The sequence below is a fragment of the Ochlerotatus camptorhynchus genome, unplaced genomic scaffold (assembly GCF_037179485.1).
Source record: "Ochlerotatus camptorhynchus isolate MF236.1 unplaced genomic scaffold, CSIRO-AGI_Acam_v1.1 ptg000192l, whole genome shotgun sequence".
NCBI lineage: Eukaryota > Metazoa > Arthropoda > Insecta > Diptera > Culicidae > Ochlerotatus > Ochlerotatus camptorhynchus.
In genome coordinates, this window is record NW_027040682.1 from 1,131,624 (window position 1) to 1,158,553 (window position 26,930).

At 41.0% G+C, this 26,930-nt stretch overlaps 1 protein-coding gene across 12 annotated transcripts in view; it reads right to left on the reverse strand.

Annotated features, from left to right (window-relative positions):
• nuf (rab11 family-interacting protein nuf) overlaps positions 1–26,930 on the reverse strand; it is a 346,264-nt gene that overhangs the window by 9,036 nt on the left and 310,298 nt on the right. For 10 of the 12 annotated variants that reach the window (XM_065223419.1, XM_065223421.1, XM_065223418.1 and 7 more), the window contains 3 exons: positions 19,405–19,539; positions 614–900; positions 251–545 (listed from right to left, as the gene is read on the reverse strand). In XM_065223419.1, coding sequence (XP_065079491.1) covers positions 251–545; positions 614–900; positions 19,405–19,539 — 717 coding nt within the window. Of the gene's footprint in view, positions 1–250; positions 546–613; positions 901–19,404; positions 19,540–20,506; positions 21,359–26,930 lie in introns of those variants that run through there. The other 2 variants (XM_065223414.1, XM_065223417.1) reach the window with 2 other exon arrangements.

The window sequence follows — 26,930 nt, forward strand, 5'->3', positions numbered from 1 at the left end:
ACAGAGAGTGAGTGGGTGGGAACAGAATGAACAAAATTAGCTGAAAGCCCAAACATTAGGTGTACTAAAATGTGACTAATGGTGGTTTAGCCTAGAGACCCTGCTTCATCTAACAACTTAGAACCTGATATATCACTTCCGAAGCGTGTGTTTGTGACGCACAGTTACGACCAGACAAGTTTGTCGGTGCCTACCAGCAGTTACTGTAGTTTTGCTCTACTGAAAGCATCAGTAGAAGCGCCCCACTCACCTGATTCTGGCTCATGGCTTCTAGTTCCTGTGCGAGACTGTTGGATGTTCCGTTGAGCAAATTTCGTCCTTCTTCAACGCCCTTGGTCAGTACCATCGCTTGCAGTTCCTCGTTCGCTTCTTCCAGTTGTTTGCTTTTCTGTCGCAGCTCCTCCATTTCCTGGTGCAGCTCTTCCAGCCGAAGCGATTCGGGTGAGGTCGTCGGTAGGGCCGGACCACGTTCCGTACGAAGGCGTTCGCACTCCTTGCCCAGTTCGACCATCAGATCCTCGGCAGCCTGTTTGTCTGCTCTATGCCTAAAAAAAAAGAATTGGAATTTAATGAATCAGCACAATGGGAGGTACACTGTGGAAGTGCAACGTACTTCTTCTCATTGGCTTTCGCCTCGGCCAGCTCCTGTTGGGAGGCCATCAGATTGTCCCGCGTCTTCTCCAGCTTGTCCTCGGTGGCGTGAAGATCGGCGGCTTGTTTGTCGCACTGCAACCGCAACCGGGAGATTTCCTCCCGCAGCTGGTTCGCCTCCACCTCAATTGTCCGTATCCGGATCTGGCAGTTTTCGTTCTGTAGTTTGGCTTCCCGTTCGACCCGGGCCAACAGTTCCCGGTGTCGTTTCTGCTCCTCGGCGAGGCGTTCTTCCGCCCGCAGTTCCGTCTGAAAGGTGTAGAGATAAAATGAATCTGGTCAGTACAGTTGAGTGACAAGACAGTTGAGCTTCCAGTTCATGAAACTTGGATTAAATTTTCCGCTTGGTTGAAGCTGAAGAATGCGCTAGTTTAAATACGTCGGTACCTACTTGGTTGGGTTGGTAGTGATTGATAGAACCAACAAAGCTTAATTGAACCTCTAAACCAGGTACGGTGGCAACATTTACAATTTCTTAATCCGCGATGCGTGAAATGGCTGCACCCAGTGCCTTTAACAGTAAGACAGTTCATGTTGGATTTAAATTGGGGTTCATGAACAGCAACAAAGAAGATAATTGCACGTTTACGACGTTCAGTGTGAAGCGTTGACCTTTTGGTTGAAGTTCTGATTGCGAACAAAAACAAATTGTTCTGATTGTCTGAATAATAAAAAAATGCGTTTATTATTCAACTTTACTGCCGTTATACGGATAACAGTTCCATGTTCTGTTATGGAAAGTGGTTTTACTTTTGTGTAAATCGGTTCATTTTTTTTTAATATTTCGATTTTCTCGAGTCACCCCATTATCTTGATCGCAATCTCAATTATGGGTAAACGTATATTTTAAAATAAAAGCAGTTTAGAACCAACTCGTAAATGGCAATAGGGCTTGAAACCATAAATTGGAATTGTGCACATTTTGGAGATATGAGCTGCTTGTCAATCCATCCATGAGTTCCTCGTTTTTTGCGTGGGAGACGATCCCGAAATGGGCTACAAAATGGTGAGTTGACAACCTGGAAGGAGCGGAATACCTATCTCTGGTCCTCACAAGTTCCTACTTCACGCCTCCTGAGTCATATTATAACAAAAGACTACCAGCTGAAACATGGACACAGCTGGGTGGCGTAGCCTGGGCAATGTTGCCAGTCCGGCAATAGCAAAGTGAAGAGGTGCGACGCGAACACTGGCGCTGTAACCATAGTACGGTGATAGAGGAAATGCTTTACTAAAACCGAGCGTCTGTTCACCATGGAGATGCGGCTCAAAACGGCGTCTGTTCTCCATGTTAGGAGCGGATGATCACCGTCCTAGTGCCAACGTGGGACTCTAAACAGAGCTGTGCATGATAGTCCCCCGGCGAGGCAGGCCCAACAAGCCGCCCTGGAAAAAAACATAAAATTGCAAATACAGGGCTGTTACAAGATTTTCTAAATTTGATCCGCAAAATCCGCGATTTCTCAAAAGAAATCCGCGACTTCAAATACTAATCCGCGTCAAAAAAAAAAACTGTTTTCATAGCCTATTGTATACTACTACATGGCATTTCAAGCTTATTGCTTATAGCATATTAGATTTTTGCCTTAGTGTTCTTTGAAGTACTTTCACATTTTAATTGAGAGCTTTCTATGCATGTACCACCCTACGCCCAAGGAAGTAGAGAAATTTTCCAACACGAAAAATTAATAAACCGGACGGGAATAGAACTCAGTCGCCTCCAGCATGGACTTGCTTTGTAGCTGCACCTTTACCGACTGAGCTAAAGGAGTATGGTGTGTAACCTTTGAATTAAAAAAAAATAACATTGATGATACAATGTTAGTTAGTTATTTATGTATAGTATAAATTCTGAGTAATTAGTGAACATAATAAAACACCCTTACATCCTGAGGTTCTATCGAATAATACCGGCATAGATTTAACAAAACATTATTAAAGAAAATTAATGCATTTTCATTTGAAATTAAATTTTTTTTTTGAAAATTAATCAGAGACGTATTTTGCTGTCCTAAATGTTATAGTTAATTTGGCTCTAGTGTTCTCAATTTTTTACCGATTCAAACCAAACACCCTGCACATAATCGAAAAATTATCAAAGTTTCATAAGTCATGCTTGTTGGTCACGTCGCGGTTGTGTATTTACACGGATATTCCTTGGGTTCTGCCCAATGGTGAGACATTTTCATGATATTTTTTTTATTTCTAATATGAACCTAGCACTTTTCGTTGTCAAATCATAACCGAATCGTATAAATGTGGCTTTGTGGATCATGCACGACTCATTACTGTGTATACCGGAAATTATAGGTTTTCCAAATCGTCCAGGACATCAGTTGATTTGTTGTACTAGATCAACCAAGACTGCAATAATGTCTGTATCGAAATATGTCCAATCAGATTCAAAGTGTCTATGTGGATCATGCATGATCTATTTCCGAGTAAACCGGATTTTCAAGGTTCTTCAAATCGTCCTGGAGTTCACTAGATCAACCGAGATTGGGACAATGTCTTTTGTATCGAAATATTTCCAGACAGATGCACAGTGTCTATGTGGATCATGCATGAACTATTGTCATGTATACCAGATGTTTTAAGTACTCCAAATCGTTCTGGGCCTAGTCAGTAAAGGCACGGTATTACTAAGCCGGAGGCGGCGGGTTCGATTCCCGGTCCGGTCGAGGGAATCTTTCGGGCTGGAAATTTTCACGACTTCCCTGGGCATAGAGTATAATTGTGTTTGCCACACAATATACAAATTCATGCATTGGTATTGGCATCGAAAGCTCTCAATTAATAACTTTAGGAGTGCATTTAGAACACTAAGTTGAGAGCATGCAATAAGCTAATATGTACTAATCAATAAGCTTGAAATGCGAATAAGAAGAAGAAGAAATCGTTCTGGAGTTCAGATGATTTATTCAACTAGATAAACCATGACTGGGATGAAGTCTGTAGCATCAAAATATGTCCAAACAGATTCATAGTGTCTATATGGATAATGTTTGATTATTTCCACGTATACCAGATGATCTAGGTTCTCCAAATCGTTATGCAGTTCAGATGATTTGTTTTACTAGATCAACAAAGAATAGGATAATATCTGTAGTATCGAATATCGATTTGGAAATCCTAAGACATTTGGCATGATCCACATAGACACTGCAAATTTGTTTGGGCATATTTCGATACTACAGATATTGAATTAGTCTTGGGTGATCTAGTAGAAAAATAACCTGATCTACAGAATGATTTCAGAACCTATAACATCTTGTATACGTAGGTCGTATAGGTCGGGTACAATCCACATAGACACTATGAATCTGTTTGGACATATTTCGATTCTACAGACATTATTGCAGTCTTGGTTGATATAGTAGAACAAATCAACTGAACTCCAGAACGTTTTGGAGAACCTAGAATATCCGGTATACATGGCAATTACTTGCTTATATACGATTCGTTTATGATTTGACAACGAAAATTTCTATGTTCATATTGGAAAAAAAGGAAAATGTCTCACATTGGACATACCTCAGGGAATTTCCGTGTGAATAGGGTGTGACTTATGGAATTGAGATCATTTCTCGATTATTTACAGGGTGTTTACAGACCTACGCGACGAAATAAGGACTACAATTGGAAACTCGGAACATGGAACTGCAAATCGCTCGGCTTCCCGGGCTGCGATAGGTTAATCTATGACGAACTTCAACCACGCAACTTTGTAGTCGTAGCACTGCAGGAACTTTGCTGGACGGGACAAAAGGTATGGATAGCGACTACTTCTACTAGAGCTGTGGTACGACCAACCAGCTGGGAACCGGTTTTGTAGTGCTAGGGCTAGGTAAGATGCGCCAACGCGTGATTTGTTGGCAGCCGATCAACGCGAGGATGTGCAAGTTGAGAATTAAGGGCCGTTTCTTCAACTACAGCATCATCAACGTGCACTGCCCACACGAAGGGAGACCCGACGACGAGAAAGAAGCGTTCTATGCGCAGCTGGAGCAGGTGTACGACGGCTGTTCGCAACGGGACGTCAAAATCGTCATCGGCGACATGAACGCGCTGATAGCACGGGAGGCCTGCATGCCGTATCGAACGACAACGGCCAACGATGCGTGAACTTTGCAGCCTCTCGAGGTATGGTAGTTCGAAGTACTTTTTCCCCCGCAAGGATATCCACAAAGCCACCTGGAGATCACCTGACCAACACACAAAAATCCAAATCGATCACGTTCTAATCGACGGGAAATTCTTCTCCGACATTATCAACGTCCGCACGTACCTCAGTGCGAACATAGATTCGGTCCACTACCTAGTTGCAGTATGCATGCGCTCAAAACTCTCGACGTTGCATAAAACCCGTCGAAGTCGAACGCCACGACCCAACATTGAGCAACTACGAGACGCCGGAGTTGCCCAGGACTACGCGCAGCAGCTGGAAATTGCACTACCCACGGTAGAGCAGCTTGGCGCAGCTTCTCTTGAAGCTGGCTGGAGGGACATCCGTTCCGCCATAGGTAGTACTGCTGCAGCGGCACTAGGTTCTGCGATCCCGGACCGAAGAAATGACTGTTTTGACGGCGAATGCAAACTGTTAGTAGAGGAGAAGAATTCAGCAAGGGGCGAGAATGCTGCAACACCGCACGAGATTGAACGTGGAGCGATACAGACAAGCGCGGACGGTAACCTTCTCACGAACGAGTGTGAGGTGATTGAGAGGTGGAAGCAGTACTATGACGAGCACCTCATCGGTGATGCAGCAGAAAACGAAGGTGGCACGGCAACAGACTTTGAAGCACGCGCAGAAGACGACAGGCTACCGGCCCCTGATCTTCAAGAAGTTGAGGAGGAGATCGGTCGGCTGAAGAACAAAAAAGCAGCTGATGTAGATCAACTACCAAGTGAGCTATTAAAATACGGTGGTGAAGCACTGGCTAGAGCGCTGCACTGAGTAATTGCCAAGATGTGGGAGGAGGAGATATTACCGCAGGAGTGGATAGAAGGTGTCGTATGCCCAATATACAAAAAAGGGCGACAAGTTGGATTGCTGCAACTACCGCGCGATTACACTGCTGAGCGCCGCCTACAAGGTACTCTCCCAAATTCTATGCCGCCGCCTGTCACCATTTGCAAGAGAGTTCGTGGGGCAATACCAGGCGGGATTCATGGGTGCCCGCACTACCACGGACCAAATTTTCGCGATTCGGCAGGTTCTGCAGAAATGCCGCGAATACAACGTGCCCACACATCATTTGTTCATCAATTTCAAATCCGCATACGACACAATCGATCGAGATCAGCTATGGCAGATTATGCACGAGTACGGATTTCCGGATATACTGACGCGATTGGTCAAGGCGACAATGGATCGAGTGATGTGCATTGGTCGAGTATCGGGGACACTCTCGAGTCCCTTTGAATCTCGAAGGGGGTTACGGCAAGGTGATGGACTTTCGTGTCTGTTATTCAACATCGCGTTAGAAGGTGTGATCAGAAGAGCTGGGATAGACACGAGTGGCACGATCTTCAGGAAGTCCATCCAGATTCTTGGCTTCGCCGATGACATTGACATCATGGCACGGAACTTTGAGACGATGGTGGAAACGTACATCAGACTGAAGGCTGAAGCTAGGCGGATTTGACTTGCCATCAACGCATCAAAGACAAAATACACGAAAGGAAGAGGTTCTAGGGAAGACAATGTTAGCCTTCCACCCCGACTTCAGATTGACGGTGACGAAATCTAGGTGGTCAATGAGTTCATGTATTTGGGCTCACTGGTGACCGCCGAAAATGATACCAGCAGAGAAATTCAAAGACGCATTATGGCAGGGAATCGTGCCTACTTTGGACTCCGGAGGACGCTCTGGTCGAAAAAAATTAGCCGCCGCACGAAGTTGACTTTCTACAAGACGCTGATTAGACCGGTGATCCTCTACAGCTACGAGACCTGGACTATGCACATGGAGGACCAATACGCCCTTTGTGTTTTCGAACGGAAGGTGTTGCGTACCATCTACGGTGGAGTGCAGATGGATGACGGAACGTGGAGGAGGCGAATGAACCACGAATTGCACCAGCTGCTGAGGGAACCATCCATCGTGCACATTGCGAAAATTGGGCGACTACGGTGGGCTGAGCACGTCGTAAGAATGCCGCTCGACGACCCAGTGAAAATGGTTCTAGAAAGCGACCCAACAGGAACAAGAAGAAGAGGCGCGCAGCGGGCAATGTGGATCGACCAAGTAGAATGTGACCTGCGGACCCTTCGCAGACATACTAAGAGGCTGGCGAAGTGTGGCCATGGATCGAGTAGAGTGGAGACGACTTCTTCGGACAGCAGAGGACAAGCCTGATTGTCAACGTCAACACGATCCCGAAATAGTCGATTCGACGTGTTAGTCCAATGGAAGTGGCCCATAATTGTCGGTGATCCTAATTACATCTAGGACTATCAAAAATTTTACACACTTAATTTGGTTTACTCAATCCCGACAATTTTTACCGAGATTTGCATAACCGAGCTCCCGGCAATATTTTTTTACTCCCGGCAAAAAAAACGTTTGGTTGCGTTTCGCTGAATCTCAGCAAACGAACGTAATGATTGCTGAGATCTCAGAAAAGTGTAGCTGAGCACTCGGCTGTGCAAATCTCGGCAAAATTTTGACGAGATAGGAAAAACTGAGTGTGTAAATCTTATTAAATAACACGCTATTTTTTGCGACTAAAGGGTGTACCGTTTAAATTCCGCACACACTCAAATTGCTCTAACTTTTGATTCGTTGGGTAAAATTATTTGAAATTTTACGTAGACATAATGTAATGTGTATTGTTTACACTCTGTGAGTTGATTTCATCAGGTGCTCAAAAGTTTTCAAAATAGCGACGAAAGAACAGTGCGTGCGCGAAAAAATTTTGCACAAGTCCTTTAAGAATAAGGAACTGTCGCGTCGTGCCATCGGAAAAAAAATTAGGAATCGCGAATTCCACGGTGTCGGGCCTTTAAACGGAAACCGAACGCCTCAGTTCGAGATGTGGCTAAAAAGTTTCATGTGAGCAAGACTTTCGTGCAGAATACCAAAACTCGGGCTGGACTACGTACGTTTAAGGTTCAGAAGTCCCCAAACCGTGACGAAAAACAGAATACGGTCGCAAAAAGTCGTGCCCGGAAGTTGAACGACCAGGATCTAACGAAACCACACTGCTGCGTGATGGATGACGAGACATGTGTGAAGGCGGACTTCAACCAGATTCCAGGAAACCTGTATGTGACTGCCAAGGATAAGTCTGATGTTCCAGAGAACCTCCGGATACAGAAGATGCCGAAGTTCGCCAATAAGTTCTTACTTTGGCAAGCGATTTGTACTTCCGGAAAGCGGAGTACACTGGAACCTCCATTTACGAACCGAAACGGGGGTTCGTAAATCGAATTAGTGCGTAAAAAAAACCTTGTTATTTGGGATTTACTTCGTAAAAAGAAAACTCGTTATTTGGGATTTACTTCGTAAAAAGAGGTTTTTGAAAATATTGTCAGATACCCCACAATATGGGTATTTTTGGAATCGGAGTGACGTGTAGGGACCAGATATCGATGTCTGATGCCATTTTGAAATCCAAGATGGCGACTTCCGGTTACAGAAAAACTTGGAAATTCTGCCAAATACCCCCACAATATGGGTATTTTTGGAATCAGGGTGATGTGCAGGGACCAGAAATCAATATCTGACGCCATTTTTAAATCCAAGATGGCTTCCGGTTACATAAAAAACTTGGAAATTCTGTCATATACCCCACAATATGTGTATTTTTTGGAATCGGAGTGACGTGTAGGGACCGGATATCGATGTCTGACGCCATTTCGAAATCCAAGATGGCGACTTCCGGTTACAGAAAAATTTAGAAATTCTGTCAAATAGCCCACAATATGGGTATTTTTGGAATCGAAGTGACGTGTAGCGACCGGAAATCGATGTGTGACGCCATTTTTTAATCCAAGATAGCGGCTTCCGGTTACAGGAAAACAGAAAAATACCGTTAAATACACAACAATATGGATATTTTTGGAATCGGAGTAACCTGTGAGAACCGAGAATCCACGTCTGACGCCATTTCGAAATCCAAGATGGTGACATCCGGTTACAGAAACACTGCGAAATACTGTCAAATACCCCACAATATGGGTTTTTTGGAATCGGGGTGACTTATTAGGACTGAAAACCCATGTATGATGCCATTTTGAAATTCAATATGGTGACTTCCGGTTACATAAAAATAATGTTAAATAACCTAAAATACGGGTATCTTAAGAATTGGGGTGACGTGGTGGTATTTGCCAATTTTTCTGTAACCGGAAGCCGCTATCTTGGATTTCGAAATGACGTCAGACATAAATTTCCGGTTCTTACACGTCACTCCAATTTAAAAAAATACACATATTGTGAAGTATATGACAGACAAGTTTTTCTGTAACCGGAAGCCACCATCTTGGATTGAAAAATGGCGTCAGACATCAATTTCTGGTTAAACGTCACTCCGATTCCAAAAATACCCGTATCGTGGGCTATTTGACAGAATTTCGAAGTTTTTCTGTAACCGGAAGCCACCATCTTGGATTGCAAGATGACGTCAAACATAGATTTCCAGTTCCTACACGTCACCCTGATTCCAAAAATACCCATATTGTGGGGTATTGAAAGTATCTTCCAGTTTTTCATGAACCGGATGCCACCATCTTGGATTTCAAAATGGCGTCAGACATGGGTTTCCGGTTCCTACATCTCAGTCCGATTCCAAAGATACCCATATTGTGGGATAATTCATAGTTTTTCCCTGATTCCCATAATCCCAAAAAAATCGTTATTTGGAATTTACTTCGTAAAAAGAAAACTCGTTATTTGGGATTTAATTGCGTAAAACGAAACCTCGTTATTTGGGATTTACTTCGTAAAAAGAGGGACGTAAATTGAGTACTGCGTAAAAAAAGACTTCGTAAATGGAGGTTTCAGTGTACATCTTTCATTACCGCAAGCACCATGACTGGGCAGTAGACTGATGTAAAATTTAAATTTTTCGCTCCACAGTGCTCAAATGGTTCCAAATTCCACTGTGGAACGAAAATTTTAAATTTTGCATCAGTCTAATGGACAGGTGTATTTGGAAGACTATCTCCAAAAGCGGCTTCTTCCTCTCCTGAAGACTCACGACGGTTTGACGATCATCTGGCCGGATTTGGCATCATGCCCCTACACAAAGGACGTGCTAGAGTGGTATAAGGCGAATGATGTCGATTTCGTGCCGAAAGATCTGAACCCCCCAAACACTCCGGAACTGCGCCCAATAAAAAAATACTGGACCATTATGAAGGAGCACCTCCTAAAATGACCTTAGCTAAAGTGGTGAAGAATATAGAAGAAATGAAGAAAGCATGGGTTAATGTGCAAAAAAAAACTGTCGATTCTGAGGTCGTGCAGAACCTTATGGTTAGGGTTAAAGCCAAGGTTCGCGCATTCGGATATAAAGGTGAAATAAATTTACATTAATGATGCCAAACTAACTTTAATTGTTTCTTTTTACTCCCTTAAAAATTTGGTGAAAATCGGATAAAAACTCGGATTTTGATAATGAACTTTGTGTGTGCGGATTTTAAACGGTACACCCTTTAACTCCTCCATGTGAGACGCGTGAAATTTTCAAATATGTCCATGATCGTGAGATATCATATGGAACTATATTTTCACCCATGAGTTCCCTGTATGCGCATCAAACTTTTTCCTTCAACAAATTTCACACAACACTGATATGCCACATTCGTAATCTATATGGTTCTTTTAGGCATTCTTTGGTGCCATAAATCAATAGAGTGAAATGGTTTTGAAAAAGAGTATGAAAGGTTTTCGGTTGTCAAAATTGGGAAAACATTGTCGAGAAGGATCTTCAAAACATTTAGTATTCAAAAAATGAAGTCTGGAGGTGATCTGACGGTGAAAACAAAACTTCGAAAAGGTGCTTCAAACGCAATACAAAAGTCGACCAAGTTTAAACCATAAACAATAAAGTGAATCGGAAAGTCTGCTTCGTTCACACAATTTTGAAAGCAGACTTACTGAGAGAAAACGAGCATCACTTCAACGTCCTATCAGAAACACAACCAATAATCGCCTTCTATCCACCCCATTTAATGAACCATATCGTTTTCAATTAATATGCATTGTTAGATCTTTGCCATTGTTCAAACTTCCTCAATTGATACGTCGTTGTGCGGTACCTTAGGCACGAATAGTTACTACCATGCTGAGCATAAAACAAACAATCACCTAATCTTTCAATTAAAAAAAAAAACACACCAATTGGCAAGCCGCGGCTACCCCTTGGGGAGATTGTCAGCAACATAATCATCATCGGCAGCAGCATGATTGGTTAATGGGTTTTAACCACAAATGGACACGCTGCCGGGAGGAAGCCCATAGAAAGTGAAAGATAACACGATCACCTCTTTTGGAGACGCAAAGCCATGCACGACCAACGCTGTTCATTACACAATAGCTGTTGTATATTAGCTGATTTAATCGATAGCATGTTGGCAGTTGTTCCTCCAGGGAATCCGATTCCATAATACCACACAGCTGCTGGAATCCATTCGGGGCAAAGTGTTTGCAAGAGTTACGATCATGTAGCCATCAGCCGTTAAGGTAAAGCAAATTGAATATCGACTCTGGTTGGAAAACTGCTCCTTCTTCCCCAAGCCTAAGTCAAAACACGCATCCGATATAGGGAGGAAGTAGAGCCTGTTGAACAGTTTGCCATGCATTCCAGAAGGTAAAGACTAATCGAAAACAAATAATTTAAAGATTTAATTACATCGCCCATTTGTTGCAAACTGCGCGCAGCTACTCGCACTGACTTTGATCGACGATTATTGCAATCGATGCATTTGAAGGTGTTGCATATTCATGGAGGAGAAAATAGGAAGCGGCGGAAAAGAGTCGATCGTATATGTACCGAACGGACGCGATGACGGACGGACAGCAAAGTGGTGAGCATTAGAAAAAGGCGTCTCACGCGGAAAACATGCCGGTTCGATGACTCCGTTTTCCGGCGAGTTGTGGCTTTTGATGTACATAAACTGCTTTGTGCGTTCGATGTCGTCGCCGTAATAGAAAAAAAAAATAAAATTGATAGGAGTTTGACTGTCAGCGCACAGTCACCATACAAATTGTTGTGATGGTGCCGATAATGGAAAATGAATCCACCTGTTTGGGGCTTATGGCTTTGGTGATGGACGAGGCGTGACAAAACGGATGGCGATAATTGTTTGGGGAAGTGTTTTGACGGTAGCTGTAGTTTATCAGATTGAACGAAGAGATAATTTTTGTGCATCGCCAAGCATTTGAACATAACTGAGTTATGAACCGTAGTGCAGTCAACAGCAGCGATATAAATGGCACACGGTAGGGGAAAATCACCGCGAATTAATGTGTAACAATGTGTTTGGTTTTGGAACAAACTTGACCCTAGACCACTGGAAATTAGTTTGAAAATAAAGGTCCAGATGGCTTCTTGAGTTTAAGGATCCAGCCGCTAAAAGTGAATCTAAAAGAAACAAATTCACCTCTAAACGTTTGTATGTAAGAAAGTGGTTTTTCTTAGTTATCTAGCCCCATACCCAGAAAACCATAAATCGTATAACAATGTACAGACAGTATCGTAAATTGCTAATATTTAAGTCAACATCGCATATCAAAATGACATATATCGCATTATGTTTAAGTTAATTTGTATAGAATGCAAATTTCCAACTTATATACGGTGAATCATTTTTCCATCTGTATCACAAATGTTATCAGATTACATCGTAAGAATTTTAAAATTGAATCTGTTATAACAGATTCAATCGTAGGGGAAATGGATGTAATGTCGGCCTAAATGCCCCTAATTTGGGCCCATACATAAATTCAACAATCGACTAAATTTTCAATAGCGACCAAAAATATCCATTAGTACCGTTCCAATAACGCGTTCATCCAGATAAAATTGATAAATAACAGATTTTTAGCGATGGGCCCAATCTTAGATCCAAAGAAAGTAAGATTTTCACGTAGGAGGAACGGCTCTAATGTTGGTCTATGGATCTAAGATTGGACCCATCGCTAAAAATCTGCTGTTTATCAATTTTATCTAGATGAATGGATATTTTTGGTCGCTATTGAAAATTTAGTCGATTGTTGAATTTATGTATGGGCCCAAATTAGGGGCATTTAGGCCGACATTACATCCATTTCCCCTATACGGTCTCCACTTTTGTACGTATAAGCCTTTTTTTGCATTATATACGATTTGTTTGTCTGTTTATATGTTTGTAAATCACAGAAACAACTTTGAATATACGTGCATTCTGGTTGTCTGGGTAGTTATCAAAGTATTGCTGTAAAAAATGAAGTTGCATAGTTTTCCCATAGAATAAGTGAAAACTTGCATGAATATGTTGGTGCCAGTCAGTTAACTTTTATTTCTTTTTTTCGATCATTTCAGGCACCAACTTCCTTCGCAGCGACAAAGCAAGACCGTGCTGGTGGTTGGGTTCGGGGTGGAAAATGTCTTGACTACCCTGGGCATAGCGTATGATTGTACTTTCCACACAATTATACGAATGCAAAAATGGTACAGGCATCGAAGCTCTTAATTAATAACTATGGAAGTGCATTTAGAACGCTAAGTTGAGAGTACGCAATAAGCTAATATGCGATATGCAATAAGCTTGAAATTCGAGGAAGAAGAAAGAAGAAGAAGCCACCAACTTCAGATAAAATATTCTGCAGACCTTACAGAAGCCAGCACAGAGGCTATTGGAGTCCCATAGAAAGTGAATTTTGGATGGGTACCAACAATATGAGGACATTGTAAATAAATGAAACAGCCTACTAAGACAAAGAAAAATTGGAGAACCACAACCTTTTTATCCTAGATGCTTCAAAGGACCACTATAAATAACAAAACAACGAAATGACGTTTCTGAACCATCTTGCCTCTTATTTGATACCGCATGGTCATGTTGATATGTGTGGAACCTCTTCGTGTGGGCCTATATATAATGACCCTGGCTATATAAAAGGTTACTTAAATTTATTATTCATTTGAGTTGAAATTCGACCATTCTGAATCTTGAAAAATTTCTAAAAATGGCCAAGGGCGTAAATACAATTTAAAATATATTTTCTTCGTTTTATTTCCGTAGATATATGGCAAAATATATGTTATGACTTTGTATTGAAATTTATTTTGATTTGGCTACGATTTGCGGCTAGCTTTCTATCAATTTTGAAAATTTGCAAACCATATTATTTGGTTCCATGCAAAGCTTTACAACTTTAAGGACAATCTAAACAAAAATATTGCACAGAGTTTGAGATTTTAATCTGCAGAGCACAATCTAATTAAATACATTGAAGATCCCAAGTTGCATTGCAAACTTTATTAGGTTTATAGGTTTTATAGCATTCTACAAGCCTAAATCATGGTTTACAGAGCCCGCATAAAACCAAAATTGTTGCTTGGGGTGTGTTTCCAAAATCATACGGATACAGCGTATCGAAAAATTAAACCATTTAATAATGTTGGATTTTTTTTATTATTTCATTGAAAAGATTATAAGAAATTTAACTTTTGTGAAATCTTCAGATTGCACGCATTAAAATTGGCATAATCCGTAGAACAACTTTTGGTAATTGACGGCGACAGTGCACAGTAGCGCGAATCCTAGCAAAACCTGTACATCAATTTGAAATACCTTGAAAATGACCAACAAGACCAAGATTAAAAACCAGTTGAATATTGAAGGTTAAGAAAAAATATCAAATAATGGATGGTTCTCCTAGCAGCTGGTGCAATTCGTGGTTCATTCACCTCCTCCACGAACCATCATCCATCTGCACTCCCCCGTAGATGGTACGCAACACCTTCCGTTCGAAAACACCAAGGGTGCATTGGACCGTAGAGGACCACCGGTCTAATCAGTGTCTTTTAGATAGTCAACTTCGTACGGCGGCAAATTTAGTTCGACCGGAGCGTCCTCCGGGAGTCCAAAGTAGGCACGATTCCCTGCCATTATGCGTCTTTGAATTTCTCTGCTGGTATCAATTTCGACGATCACCTGTGCGCTCAAATACACGAACTCGTCGACCACCTCGATTTCGTCACCGTCAATCTGAACTTGGGGTGGGAGGTTAACATTGTCTTCCCTAGAACCTCTTCCGCTCATGTATTTCGGCTTCGATGCGTTGATGGCAAGTCCAATCCGCCTAGCTTCAGCCCTCAGTCAGATGGACTTCCTGAAGATCGTGCCACTCTTGCCTATCCGAGCTCTTCTGATCACACCTTCTAACGCGATATTAAATAGCAGACACGAACAGGGTTACTTCCACTCACTTGCTATAAAAAATGTTTTTCAGAATTATGAAATCATGAGATGGTATAGTGATAATTTGTACTTGTAAGTTACAATATGAGTGCGTGAAGTATGTTTTTGACACATAAAGTCTGTCAATATTGCTTTCAGTGCGTCACAATCAGAATTTTTACGACTCGTGAGTGCTCACTCTGAGTGAACGCTCTCGAATCATAAGATCGCTTATTGTGACGCTCTGAAAGCAAAATTGGCAGGTTTTATGAGTCAAACACATACTTTAAACCCTCGTTTCGTGACTTACAAGTACAGCATATAATCATATCATCTAATGATTGCATAATTCTGAAAAAGATGTTTTTATAGCAATCTCATCCATCGTCATCTTGACCAATCGCGTCAGTTTATCCGGAGATCCGTACTCGCGCATAATCTGCCATAGCTGATCTCGATCGATTGTGTCGTATGCGGATTTGAAATCGATGAACACATGATGTGTATTCGCGGCATTTCTGCAGAACCTGCCGAATCGCGAAAATTTGGTCCGTGGTAGCGCGGGCACCCATGAATCCCGCTTGGTATTGTCCCACGAACTCTCTAGCATAGAATTTGGGAGAGTACCTTCCCGAGCAGGAACGAATATCTCGATACCTTAAATTGGTATGGATGAGCCTGACATAAGAGGTAAAATACCAAAAAATATTAACAAAAAATATTCCCGCAATACCATCCCAATACCAAATTTTGATAATGCAATACCAAAACAATACCACACAGGTATTCTTTTGGTATCCAAATATCAATTTTTGTTATTGAGAAAGTATTTTGCATGTAATTTTTTGGTATAATTCTTTGGTATTTCACCTCTTATGTCATGCTAGTCAATACCAACTTTTGGTATCTGGTCAGAATTAGGTATTCATTAGTTATTTTCTCCTGCTCGGGTTGTAGTCAACGCTTAGCAGTGTGATCGCGCGGTAGTTGCAGCAATCCAACTTGTCGCCCTTTTTGTAGATTGGGCATACGCAGGGGCCTCGTCTGAACCTCAATCTACCTGCTCAACAACTCTTAAAACGTGAACAAACAAAAAATATTGGTTCCAATGGATACAAATCAGTGAAACTAGAAGACCCTATGCCCTTTGAAACCGATTTGAATCCTGATGAATGTGGGCGTCTTAGTGGAATACCTGTATAATGAGAGAGAGAAGGATTAGTAATTTCCATTTAATTCCACAACTTATTTGCTTATCCTTGACAGATACGCATATTTCGTCTACAATGTGCAGACTTCTTCAGTGTCTTGTACTAATACTCGACTGGAGTATTAGTACAGGACACTGAAGAAGTCTGTACATTGTAGATGAAATACGCGTATCTGTCAAGGATAAGCAAATAAGGTAGTGGAATTAAATGGAAATTACTAATCCTTCTCTCTCCGATTTGAATGTTAAACGTGACCCTAAATAACGTTTTCAAAGTTGTTGAACAGGTAAAAAGTGAGGTTACGCGACGCCACTGCCGCATACGACACCTTTCATCCACTCGTCCAGTAATATCTCCTCCTCCCAAATCTTGGAAATTACCCAGTGCAGCGCTCTAGCCAGTGCTTTCCCGAGCAAAGTCCAGCATCAAAATGACAGCAAATTGAAATCAAGTTTTGATATCAACATCAAACTGAAATCATAATTTGATTTCAGTTTATGCAATTGACATTTCATTTCATTTTTGATTTCATTTTGCTGTACATTTGCTCTTCAAAAATATGTTGCTGCGGGTTTGTTTTCATTGCCTTAGCATAACATCACATTGAATACTTGTTTTGTTATCAACAGGAAAAATTGATATCAAATTGAGCTTTCAGTTTGCTCTCACTGATAGCAGAAATAGTTTTTAATGTGTTGTCACAGGAAGATTTGTTTTCCTCTCAATTTTGAAATTTTAACCGTTAAAACGACCAAAACGACAGCAACCTGAGTAATCCTTATCAGCGAAATCACAACATCCAATTTAGTTATCAATTTGATCTAAGACTTTGCTTGGGTGATCACCACCGTATTGTAATAGCTCACTTCCCGAGCAAAGTCTGAAATCAAATTGAAATCTAGATACATCCGATTGAAAGCGTACCGATTCTAAATTGTTTGTAAAAAAAATAAATGTCAAATATTGGATTACCAACCAATAGCAATAGTTTCTTTGTACTTACCCAAAGAATATTAGGTACAAGTTTTATCAAGGTTTAAAAGCAAGTTTACGTCGTAGTGTGGCATGGAGACAACTCCTCCGTACAGCAAATCTCGATTACTTTTTCAAAGGGACGTATCTGCTTTTGTAAACAAATATTCAAACGACATTTTGTCGATACTCTTAGCCAGTGCTGAGTTGCATCAAGGTACTGACAGCCTTTAGATTGACAAAAGAGATTCCTATGGTTAACAATCAACACAACTGAGAACCCTCTCTCCGTAAAACTTCTCACCAGTATGACACAACAACCGTGAGATATCGTTGTTTTGCTTTTCTCACTCATTCGCAATATCACTAACATCTGTCATGTGATACCATCATATCACCGAGGAAAAATAAACAGACATATAAATTGATCGTCATCTCATTTCGAGCATAAATACGGTTATGACGGTCATTCCTCTTCCAAAATCACAGATAAGGCGATAGCTGTGATGTATTAAGGAAAAAGTCTTATCCTGCGTTATACAATCGTATCATAACCATTTTCTCGCGAAACGAAACCTACATTCACAAACCTAAGACACAATCGGGAAGAGGAGAATTTCCCCTACCTGTTAATTTTGTTGATTTGCGTTGGCGGACTTCGGTTCGCGACAAAATGTAGTTGAGGCCTTTGCAATTGTTGGTCTTGAATTATTGAACGGTGCATTATAAATACACATTTTCTTCATTTGAGGTTTCAACAATCAAAGCAACCATTGGTATCCATCAACAAAGAAAACTTCAAATGGTTACGCAGTGTATTTAAATAAATCTTCGCTAAAATTAATAGCGAATTCTTTTTTTATTCAGTTCCAACCTGAATCGGGTATCAAGATTGGATCTGTTTGTCTTCTGACAAACGTCAGTTTTTTTGTTTGCTTTTAAAACCCAGCTCAGGTTGTGGTCCGCACTGACAAAAAGCTCGGTTTCGCATTTATTTTGTCGAAGGTCCAGCTGTTGGTTCCATGATGGCCTTGCAATTTTTCGGAGCAATTAAAAAATTTACGAATTTTCGCATCACTTTTCGCACGAAACATAGCCACGTTGAAAAGATATTTGTTTTGACAGTTAAATTCTCGTAAGCTTGTCAATTGTGAGCTGTGTCAGTTTTGAGACGCATAGGTTAAAGGGAATTGATATTGCCGATGGAACAGTGGCTTTAATTTGCAAGTTAAGAAATTGCATTTTTGAAGATAAATGGATATTTTTTCTACATTGTAACGTAACAGACCCACATATTTATTTGTTACAAGTAAAATGAAAATCCAACATTTTCTTCAAAATGTTTCGTATGTTTTGAACTTAACAACTTTTAGCAAGAACAGGAAAATGAAGAGCATTATTCTCACTTCCCACTTATAAATGTTCAACAGAGATAATCAGTGAGTGAATGATTTTGCTACTCTCTCCTTGTCATTTAATCTAACTGTCATGGGTGGCTTTGATGAAGACGGTCTAGTGAGGTAAAGGTGGTTCCAAGTGATATGCTAGTTGACCGTCATTTTTGAGATGTGACGGTTATGCGAGGATGACCGTCAAGCGACAATAACCGTTATGATAATGCACAGTACTGCTTTTAGCACTCACACGCAAACTAACACCGCCTGCAGAAAAGGTGATGTTCCCCAACAAGATGGTGTTTGCAAGCGAATGCTAAGAGTTTCGACAAATTGACGTTTGAATTTTTGTTTACAAAACCAGATACGTCCTTGTGAAAAAGTAATCGAGAAATGACACTCCGGCCTTAATCTGAATGGCAAGGTAAGTAAGTTTAAGTCATGGTAAATAGGACAAATGTTACTTGGGTAGAATAATCCTACTGGTTAAAAGGCTCCAAAATCCTACAAAAAATACTAATTACAGATGCCTGAGGAAAATCCTTATCTAGGATCGAATCTTAAGGCAGAGAAAAAAAAAAATACCAATCCATCTCACGTGTTGCCAATTCCATTAACAGACTCAAGCTGTAATGTTTAGATAGTTGATGATAGTAAGAATTTCATACCAGCGTTTGCCTAAACTATCGCATTTTTCTTAAAACACAATCGATAAATCTATGGCGAATGGCGTCAATTCGCCCGAATACCTCGCAGCTCACTAAATCCAACAACTCACCTCTCTCAGCTGTTCTTCCAGCATGTGATAACGGGCCTGCAGCACGGCGTACTCCGCCTTCGTCCTGCTGGTGCGATCCTCGACATTGTTCTGCGTGTCCGCCAGGTTCGTCACCTGTCGTTGTAGTATCTCTAGCTGCAATGGAAAACAGAAAAAAACAAGGTGTCGCAAATTAGCTTAGTCCAATTCACATAAATCGTCATCATTCTTAACTGGAATAGACAATACAAACGCGCAAACCAATTACTAATTTCAACGTAACTCGACCAAAGAGAAAAAAAAAGCAAATGAATCACATCCTTCCCGGGCACACTCTACTGATTGTTTTTTTTTTTTTTTTGAACGCAGCGAAAATTGCTCAGTGGCGTAATTTCCCTTTTGTGCAGAGTTCTTGCGCACTTATCTTAGGCAGGAGGACAACAGCGGGCGATGGAAAGCTAGTGGCGTATGTAGCCCCGTAACGCGACTTGGGAGATGAAGGCCCATCAATTTAAATTTGCTCGTGTCATTTTCCCGTTCGTTATGATGGTTAGGTCATCAAGCCCTGGAGCGACCGTTTGCTCCGGTTATGCCTTTTGCGAGCATCAAGAGTTTGTGGACTATTAAGACAAATTGGAATGGAACTGTCTCCCGGTTTAAAACGATTCAAAAAGAGGCGTTCTGATGTCTCATTTGATGCACTGATACGTAATGAGAAATGATTCACCCGAAAGAGACCACCAGTTTGATGAACTCGGTTTCGTCATCGAAAGGAAGGCGGTGAGAAATTATCACCGAAAAGGCACACTTCAACAGCAGCAGCGTTGCACTTGCGTAATATGGCATCGCGACGCAGAAGCTCAGTGAACCGTCATTCAATTTGTTCATTTTTTTTGTGTTACGATTTTTTTTTTGTGCAAATCATTGTCACCTCCCAGACAGGCCAGCATCACTCTTTGACGCTAAGCCGGTGCGGTGTGGTCTAAAAATAATCGCCACTCCGTTTTCCGTCGCTAGACATAAAAGGCGAGTTTGTAATTAATGTAGTGTGAGAAAAGTTATCAAAATGGATGAAGTAACAAACACTATTTCAAAAAAAAATATAATAATAAGCGAAACTTACCTGTTCATTCAAATTATCACATAGATCGGTTTTGATAAGGCCATTGATTTTGTTGTTCCCGTTGCTGGATTTGAGAATGTACTTATTCCCAAGCTCCGGGTTGTCGTTGATCAGCTTCAGATTGTTGTTGATGAGATTGTTTTTGGCATTCTTCTCCTCAACAATGACCGAGCTGATCAGGTTGTTGGTTTTGTTGTTCAGCAGCTTGTTGTTGAGTATACTACTGCTGTTGTTGTTGTTATTGTTTGTGATGAGACTGTTGTTGTTGTTCAGCTGTTGCGTTTCTAAGGCTCCGTTGTTGTACTCGTCCAGATAGAACCCGGAATGCGGTCCGGAAGGGGGAAAGTCATTCGGATGAAGACTCAGGAAGGTTTCCTCGTCGATCAGCACCGGCTGATCTGGAGGTATGTAGTCGTTTAAGCGTAAATCTTCCAGACTAGATGAAGCGGTGCGCGATTGTAGGGTGATACCGCTGCCACCACCATTGATGGTCACAGCGGAGGGATCCACCGTTGGGCCGACAAACTCGAACTGGCCCTGCCACATGTCGTAGTCCAGATCGAGACTGTCCGGCTGGCTGGTGGAGGATGGCGTTGCCGTCGACGTCGGAGTCGACGACAGATAGTCGACCTTCTTCGTGGAGGCCATCATTTTGAGCGGCGATAGTTTGTCACTAAGTCGGTGCCAATTCATTGGGCCGGCTGTGAGCGAGCATCATTTGCTGCTGATTGTTGGCGTGATTGCCGTTTTGTGGGGGATGAATACCCCCGGGAAGCAAGCGATATTTTTTACGACTGATTGACACTGAGGCACTGTTTAGTCTGTAGAATTTCGATAACACACTTAAGACTTCTGCAATAGAGAAATTGTCTTCTTCGAATACGTACTTCTTTCACATGTTTTTAAGAGGAATGAGGATTCTTTTTGCTAGGACGACGGATATCTGGTTGCTTATTGATTAGACACACTGGTCTACTACACTGAGGTAAACTTCAAACAAATCGACTAAAGTAGCATACAAACGCGTTTCATTAAAACCGAATTTCACATATCATGAACCAACTAGTAAGTATGGTAATTCAAGCGAAACATAAAAAGCTAATATAATTGTTTTTCAGAGTAGGTAAGATCCAACTGAATTTCAATGAGAAATGCCTCTCACGGAGACATTATTGCCTGCGATTAAGTGACATTTAGAAATGCAAATATTCAATCGCGATATAAACCTCCTCAATGGAAAACCTTCATCACCTTTTTCTTCCGAATCTCTACTTGGAAGAGTGGGGTAAGGCATCGGGAAAAATCCACCGACTTGACGTCTTATTTGTGCTGCACCACAGATGGTAATAGCCGCTCTCTTTTTCCAAATGACACTGATCTCGCTCAAAGAGATCGTGAACATAAAAAAAAAACGAAACTGAACCATAATTATTTCCGTGATCTCCCGTCCCGTTCCGAAGCATCTTTTGGGACCCAAAGCAGTTGTAACTGAACTTCCTTTCCGTCGTAAAATCTGTTACTTTTACGAATTTTGAATAGGTAGTCTGATATCAAAAAAGCGCCATCAAATCCGATTGTGGCGTTAAAAGAGGCACCAAATTTAGGTTAATGGCCTTTCAAAATGAGAGAAAAATAAACTGTATTTGAGAAAAGCCCACCTCGCACGTTATGATCATTATACTGCCCAGCTTAGCCGGCACTTGATTGTGTGGTAAAGTGCCTGTAATTGATAATTATGTTAACTGCCCCGAACGTGAGTCTACCACGGTGGTCCAAGTCCAATCAGTTTGATCATTAGCAAAAACAAAATCACTAGATCTAATCGTATACCTACACACTTTTCTTTGAAGCTACCGCTTGCATGGTACTAATTAAACACCACCCCCTTAAATCCAAATTTAGCAGTCAAAATAGATCACTTTCAATCACTGACGAATTGTGCAGAAAGGTACTTTCGATCTTCGCATTTTCTATTATACCTTAAATCACCCGCCGTGCGAGTTCGGGAAACGGATCTGGCTTCGTTAACGAAAAAAAAAAAAAAAAATCAAGCTCTGAAGGTTGCCCCGAAAAAAAAACAAATCCTGCCAAGTGCACGGCCGAGCAGAAATCAAGCGATCAAGCGATGAAGATTGCGTGCGGCACGTGATTTTTTGTGATGTTTTCCAAATTTATGGCACAGCGAAAGAAATTCGCTTTTAACTACATACCCACCTAGATGAAATGCCACTGTGCACGGGTAGGCAGGCTGCCAACTGGCTATAATAATAGCCTTGCAGAACTCATCAGAGGTTAACAACTCGGATGTTGTTTGCCTAACTCAACTTAGTTTGAAGAAGTTGTTTTGTTTCGTGTCAATGACGAATGAGGCAGTGAGAGTGATTTCATGGAAAGGGAATTTGAACCGTCGATTTCAATTACCAAAACGAAACTCTCAATATTCGCACGTTTTACAGTTCCTATTTTACCTGCTTTGGAGAAGATTTATTGGCGATTGTTATCAATGTTATCTAATCCGAGTTGAAGGGAACGGGACAATTATCATAATCGTGGCTATCCTCCATTACAGACACTTCCTAATCGGGCTCAAATCATGATCTCCGCCGACCTGGCTACCGGTCCGAGTCGAGATTCCCACGATTGCTTAAGATCTTCGCTTACTTAGTAGGGTGACTAACAGAACTGCCGAAGAAGAAAGTGAGAGTCGCTCGCTGCTCCATAAATGGTAGCGGGAGGCGCAGGCTGATGCATTTCCGAGCCACTTCTCCGTAGGCAAACAAAAATGGTGCGATAGCTTGTCTATGGTCATTATATCGCTTCAGATCAGATCAAATGTGCAGTGCCGAAAGTGGCCGCTATCATTATTTTATTATCGCGATAGTGCATTTCGTAACCGTTGCACTGGACTGTGCACAATCGCCACCATAAGTGGAAAATTGACTAAATGCATATCTTGAGTACATTTTTATCGAGACTGGTAATTTTTTGACTAGAAAACTTTCAATGAATGAGTTGTGAATTGATTTACTAGGAAGACAGAGTTGGCAGAAGAAGGGTGTTTGACCAACTGGACTGGTCTTCAATGACTGAATGATTTCTAGCTTACCATGACTTAAACAGATATTGACGACCTTCCTTATACATGGTGTATGTTTTTAAGATTTTCTACACTTAGAAATATTTTCAGACTATTCGGACTTGGCAATTTTTTTGAGAGTTCTCTGACTGTGATTTTTGATTTTTTCCGGAATAGAAGACATACATCTTCTGAAATTTGAAAGATTCAAGCAAGCATTAAAAATACAATGCACAGTAGTCCATTAATGAAAATTAGGAGGAAGGGAGATTGCTTCTTTACCAGCATAGTGTCTTGTGTGAAGTTGTAACTTATTTTTTTTGTTCTTTAATTTATTTGATAAGGCTCAAACGAATTAACTTTACAGAGCCGAGGATTCTTGGTCACTATACCAGACATCTTAAAACTATAGTCGAACGGTACAACACAATAAACACTTTATCTTCCGCTATCCAAAAAGCCTCCTTCATCAGAACTGGAGCCGCTTCCAGAGGTTTCATTGTATGGCAGTATCGCCAACGGGGTCAGAGCGCTTCCATTGCAGCAATGGACGCAAAACGTGGTCAGCAGTCACACACTCATCACTAAACGGTTGCTTTCCAAAGTCGACGACGCATCGACCGAAAGAACTGCTGCTGATGAAGAACAATGAGGAGGACCACACAATGGTTGCTGCCGAGAAAATAGACGATCGCGTGGCACACATTGAGAGTGAGTTGTAACTTATAATAAGACTTAATAATAAAATAATTTGATTAATAATTTGATGAAAGTTGGAAATAAGGTGGTATTTAAAATGACAAAAAATAAAATTTACTATGTTAATTTTTCATTATATCATCATCAAGGAATCAAAAATACCTCAAAATGACAAAATAACAAGCAATCAACGAGCCGAATGATAACGCTTTGTCAGCAATGGAAAGCAATAATGATATAATCTTCTTCCCTTTTTTCATGACAAACGGTCTCTGCCAATATAGCTCGCTCGGCCCGGTAGAAGAAAACGACCAAATGGTTTGGCAAGCTGCTTTACGAAGTAAATGTAAGTGATACACGTGCGTAAATGTAAATATTCTTGTTATGACTTTTCTAGATTCCGATCAAGCTATGTTCTCAATCTGTATACTGCAACAAAGCAGGCAAGCATTATATCATTATTCTTCTGCAACTCCGATCAAGCAAAATTACAGAGAGAGTTAAGGGCTGAACACAATGATAGCGGCATAGCGGCAATCGCAAAGTTTCCAATACACTGAAATCCGTTTGACAACCCACAATGAGCGCGTTGCGGCAAGAGCGGCATTGTACTAAAACGCGTTTTTTTTTTTCAACATTTTGAAAAAACGCTCTGCGGTTGAGCGGCAGCCTGAGAAAGGCTCAACGTTTTCAATTGATTTTTTGGAATTTTGACGTGAACCAAATAATCATCCAAGGTCGTAGTATGTAATCAGAACCATGCATCCGGACATATTTCGGGTACCCCCGGGGAACTGATCAGATTTTTTTTAAACCAACACCCGCCTACGACACATCAATTTACATGATAATTCAAAAATATGATCATTGGTGGCCATATTAAGTACTGAAGACCACGTTGGGCGGATCCGGACATGTTTCGGGTACCCCCGGGAAAGTGAACCTACACCCTCATGCGACGTACAAATAAGATCATTGATACCACGTTGGCCAGATCCGAACATGTTCCGGATTACCCCAGAGAAGTGAAACTTGAACTTGCACACACTTAGGAGTCAGTATTTTTTTTACAGGAGTCAGTATTTTTTTACTGGATTTTTGGATTACTGAAAAACTCGGTTAAAATTCAAATGACTGTATTCGTAAAGATTGGATAAAATTGCCAAATTTTATTTTTCATCATTACACAGGGTTAACAGAAGTAAGACTTTAAATTTTCGTATCACATTTTCTCAACTTTGAATTTTTTACAGATTTTTTTTAATTTTACTGAAGAGTTCCGCAATTCAAAAACTCGGTAAAACTTACTGACTGGATAAGTGTGCATCCTCATGTGACACACCAAACTATATGAGAATTCAAAAAATAAGAGCTTTGGTGACCATATTAAGTACTCAAGACAACACTAGCCATATATGTTTAGGGTGCTCCCCGGAATTTTCCTGAAGCCAATGGAACTTCTCTGGAGAACTCGGAAATTCTCTTCAGAACTGAAGTTCTCCTCAGAACTACTCTGAAACTCTCCACAGAAAAACTCTGAAGTTCTCCTCAGAACTACTCTGAAACTCTCCACAGAAATACTATTAAATTCTCCTCAGAGAAGATTGAAGTTTTCCTCAGAAGTAAGTTCTCGTCAGAACTACTCTAAGGTTCTCCTATAAACGACCCTAGATCTTCGATGAAGTTTTCAACATTTTTCTGAAATGTACGAAGTTGTCTGAATATTATCTTGAAGATCTTTAAAGTTTCCCGCTAGTCGGGACTTTCCTAAAGATATCATTACTCGCACAGAAGCTCTTTTAACTTCTCAATAAATTAGAGCTGTCTGGACTTCCCTAAACTTTCCTTAAGCTCCCGCAGTTTTCCTAATATTTATAACTCTTCTCCGAAGCTCTCGATATTTCCCCACGGTTCAAGGTACTTCTTCAAAGTGCTCCCACATTTTTTGAAGTTAATGCAAATTCAGAGACGATTACTGAACTTCGGAGAATTTCAAAGCCCCTTGGATATTTTTACAAGATTTCAGGTTTATTAATTATTCAGAAGACCTTCTACTGATCTTTCTTCACTATGTTAGCTGAATCAGAGATTATTCAAATAACAAATAACTGAAAACTGCAATCAAAACAATCCCGTTTACGTGGAAGAGGGAAAATAAATACAATTCGTTTATTATCGGGGTTGGAACCAGCTCCAACCCAGTGCGAAACCGAACTTTTTGTCAGTGCGAAACTCAACCTGAGCTAGGTTTAAAAAAAACGAGCAAACTGACGTTTGTCTGAAAACAAGCAGACCCAATCTTGATACCCGATCCAGGTTGGAACTGAATAATAAACGGAATTCATTTATATATAATAGATTGTGCCCGCATGCATTGTGGGTAGGAACGCGGCAACGCGGCAGCGGCACAGCGGTTAGCGCGATTTAAGTACATTGCGCGTTTGCCGCTGTGCCGCTATATCGCTATGCCGCTGTCATTGTGTTCAGCCCTTTTATCGTGGTAATAGTAGCAACCGTTTTGTCTTTAGCATTGGTTGCTTTATGTGCTTGGATTCGCTGATCATGAGTGAACATTGTATAAAGTTGTAGATTACGTAATTCCAAGAAACATTGCTGAACAAACTATAGTGATAAAGCTTATTATTATTT